The 3,976-nt window shown below is 31.4% G+C and overlaps 1 protein-coding gene across 1 annotated transcript in view; it reads right to left on the reverse strand.

The window, feature by feature from the left end:
• Positions 1 to 3,976, reverse strand: part of LOC108359648 (Down syndrome cell adhesion molecule-like protein Dscam2) — a 235,765-nt gene that overhangs the window by 217,022 nt on the left and 14,767 nt on the right. Inside the window, exon 2 of the mRNA XM_017611583.1 lies at positions 1,960 to 2,087. Coding sequence (XP_017467072.1) covers positions 1,960 to 2,087 — 128 coding nt within the window. The remainder of the gene's footprint in view (positions 1 to 1,959; positions 2,088 to 3,976) is intronic.

The following is a 3,976-nucleotide window of genomic DNA, read 5'->3' on the forward strand; positions in this document are numbered from 1 at the left end:
GTATGCGAACAGGAAGTTTTGCCACTTAATTTTATATATATAGATTTACAACAAAACAAAGAGAAGAAAACACAAAAAATTATCGCAAAAATGTATACACAAAATATATACGGTAGCGAGAATGTGAATAGGAAAAACACATTTTAGCAAGTTTTGGCTACTTTTCTCTGTTTAAACAATTTGTATTATTTTTTTATGAAAACATGACTTACTATCTAAAAAAACATGTAACTCAAAATTTCAAACTTTGTAGAACATGTATGAAAATTCGCCGAATCTTAACAAATGTAGATCAAAATTTTAAACATTTTAATCCGTTTCCCTAGAATTGTTTTCAGTATCCAGTGAAATTTTTAAGTAGCTTGGTCTTACCGTTGCTTTTTGGCAATTTCGGTTCGCGAATTTTCTTCCATACAAAGTATGTTCAACGATTTCTTTGTATGGACAAAATGAGCAACACCTTCCACACTTGTGCACTTTGAATTGAATGGGCTACAAAACTGCAACTCAGGATGTTTCTAAGAAATCTAAATAAAAAGCTCAAAATTTGAATTAAACTGTGTCCAATTTTGCTAATGTTTTACAAAGTTTGAAATTTTGACTTACATAGATTTTGCCAGATCACGAGCTATACTTTTATAAAAAAATTATAAAAATCAAATAATCGAAAGAGAAAGAATAGCCAAAGAATGCAAAAATAATTCTTCCCTATTTATATTTTCGACACGTATCTACAGCTTATAATTTTCATATCCATGATTTTTTTGAGGAAAGGACTTAATATTCTTTTTTATAATTTCACTAAATTCAAGTTAGAAGCGTTTCATTAAAAATAAAACAATAAACTTAAAAAAAATTATAAATCCCTNTAGATTTTGCCAGATCACGAGCTATACTTTTATAAAAAAATTATAAAAATTAAATAATCGAAAGAGAAAGAATAGCCAAAGAATGCAAAAATAATTCTTCCCTATTTATATTTTCGACACTGTATCTACAGCTTATAATTTTCATATCCATGATTATTTTGAGGAAAGGACTTAATATTCTTTTTTATAATTTCACTAAATTCAAGTTAGAATCGTTTCATTAAAAATAAAACAATAAACTTAAAAAAAATTATAAATCCCCAAACAAATTAAAAGAATGACATACTGCAATACAGCGTGGGTTCAAGTTTGACAGAATAAAACATAACCAAAGATCATAGAAAATACGGATTCTGGCTATGATTACGGCTCCCTTATATTCTCTGTCCTCTGTGATAACGAAGGTGCTGCCACGTTTGTACGAAAAATTGTTTTTGGACCAGAGTACACAGAGACTCTTATTAAATTAATAAATAAAAAACCAAAAAGGCTGGACTTAATCGGTACAAATATGAAAAATGGGGACATTTATACGTCCCGACTTTTAAAAAATGTTCAGCCAGACAATTTTCTCAAAATCGGAACTGGCCCGCCAAAATCGGTACGAATGGTTACCCTAAGGACATATATGACCCTGAGTAAAAGCACGCAAGCCAGCAAAAAATTGCGGTATTACACAATTGAAATTTCAACCCTTTTTGATTTAGATTACATTTGCACATTTTTGTTAATAATTTCTTTTGATCCAGTAAAATTTTAGACATTCCCAAATTATTACTTTAAATATTTTACTATACATACTTACCGGAAACCCATCCAGTGACCATGCGAATTGCGGTAAAGGATTACCAGTTGCTACACATTTCAATGATACAGTCGGTCCTGGCTGCAGTGTTTGCTCCGAAAACCAATAANGACCCTGAGTAAAAGCACGCAAGCCAGCAAAAAATTGCGGTATTACACAATTGAAATTTCAACCCTTTTTGATTTAGATTACATTTGCACATTTTTGTTAATAATTTCTTTTGATCCAGTAAAATTTTAGACATTCCCAAATTATTACTTTAAATATTTTACTATACATACTTACCGGAAACCCATCCAGTGACCATGCGAATTGCGGTAAAGGATTACCAGTTGCTACACATTTCAATGATACAGTCGGTCCTGGCTGCAGTGTTTGCTCCGAAAACCAATAAAGCAATTCCGGAGAAGCGTCTAAGTAAAATAAAAAGCAAACATATATATGTAATTTCATTAAAGAATTGTAATAGGATTTAACGCATTTCAATTGTACTTTTTCCGACTTTTTCGAAACAAAAGGTTCATTCGGTACACTGAACTCAATTTAGGTACAATTAGACGATAGCCAAAGGAATATCCATATTTAAGACTACGTTGCTCGCGAAAAAAGAAATTTAAGAAAATTTTTGTAAGCAAGGAGAAATGGGCACTCATATATCATTGTGAACATGTCATTGGCAAAGTTCCTTTATTAAATTCTTTGCGAACAATGAAAAACTCCTAACGTTTTGAGGAATTTTAAGCAAAGTGGACACACTGCATGTGTGTCAATTTCAATTGGGAATGAGTTGAAAGTGCCAAAAATATAATTAAAGGCGGAAATATCTGTAACCTGAATGTACTCTGGCGGGAATTTATTCTTGCAACGATGGATAGGTAGTAAGTAAAATTTTAACTCAAGTTCGGCTGGCCACGAAGTACCACATTAGGTTTTGTATGAAAGGCCTGGTTTAGAAAATAGACCCAAATGCTTTATGTACGCAGTGCAATCTAGGCCAAATAGAAAGCCTTGAACTTCTGCTCTTCAAGTACCCAATTTATTATTTCTTTAGAGACTACTACCTAGGACCACTTCTATAAAAGTTTGAAAGCAATCCAATACAAATATTCCAATTGACCGACCAATTTAGTTAGCATGGTGTACCTCTATGTTGTTAACTGTTTGCGATTCAGAGCCAACATTTTAAATGCATAAATTGTGTAAACTAATGCCATTTTCTTAAATACTATTTTAAGTTTTTTCACTTTCACATGTAAACATGTAAACTCAAATGTAACTATCGGAAAGACTGCTAAAAACATACAGTTCATAAGCAGGGTTTAATAAAATGAATTAATGAATGATACCGAAAATTTTCTTTTATTTCAAAAAATATTTAGAGGTCGATCAAAGCGCTCAAAGTTTTCCATGTATTTTATATGGGGAAAAACAAGTTTTCGTAGAAATGGTATAAAATACTTGAAAATCAATATTTTTTGATCGGAAAACGTTTCTTCTCTTTAAGAGACTGCCAATTATAATACTCAATTGTTCTTTTCACCATTTCTAATAACAGCGATTTTTTATGGGTCCCCATTGGAATTTTTTTTGGGGTCCTATAAGAGANTTTTCGTAGAAATGGTATAAAATACTTGAAAATCAATATTTTTTGATCGGAAAACGTTTCTTCTCTTTAAGAGACTGCCAATTATAATACTCAATTGTTAATTTCACCATTTCTAATAATAGCGATTTTTTATGGGTCCCCATTGGAATTTTTTTTTTGGGGTCCTATAAGAGATAGTTAGTACCATAAAACGGTTAAATAAACAATTGAATATTATTGTTGAAAATCTCCAAAAGAGAAACAAAGTTTTCCGATCGATAAATATTGATTTTGAAAAAATCTATACNCAAACACTAACATATGTGTAAGCGCCAATCTATTATTATTATTATAAGAGATAGTTAGTACCATAAAACGGTTAAATAACCAATTGAATATTACTGTTGAAAATCTCCAAAAGAGAAACCAAGTTTTCCGATCGAAAAATATTGATTTTCAAAAAATCTATAGCACTTGTACAAAAACANAGACAAATGTATACATAAATGACCAGGATGAAAAGAGAAATCGATTAAGCGGTGACTGTCTGTCCGTCCGTCCATCCGTCCGTCCGTCCGTCTGTGCACACGATAACTCGAGTAAAAATTGAGATATCTTAACGAAACTTGGTTCGTGTACTTCTTTTGGGCATAGGACGGATGGTATTACCCATATAACGGTAATTTTCAGATATACGAAAAGTGCGATATTTTAGTA

Source organism: Rhagoletis zephyria, unplaced genomic scaffold (assembly GCF_001687245.7).
Source record: "Rhagoletis zephyria isolate East Lansing unplaced genomic scaffold, Rhagoletis_zephyria_1.1 Rzeph_scaffold_00429, whole genome shotgun sequence".
NCBI lineage: Eukaryota > Metazoa > Arthropoda > Insecta > Diptera > Tephritidae > Rhagoletis > Rhagoletis zephyria.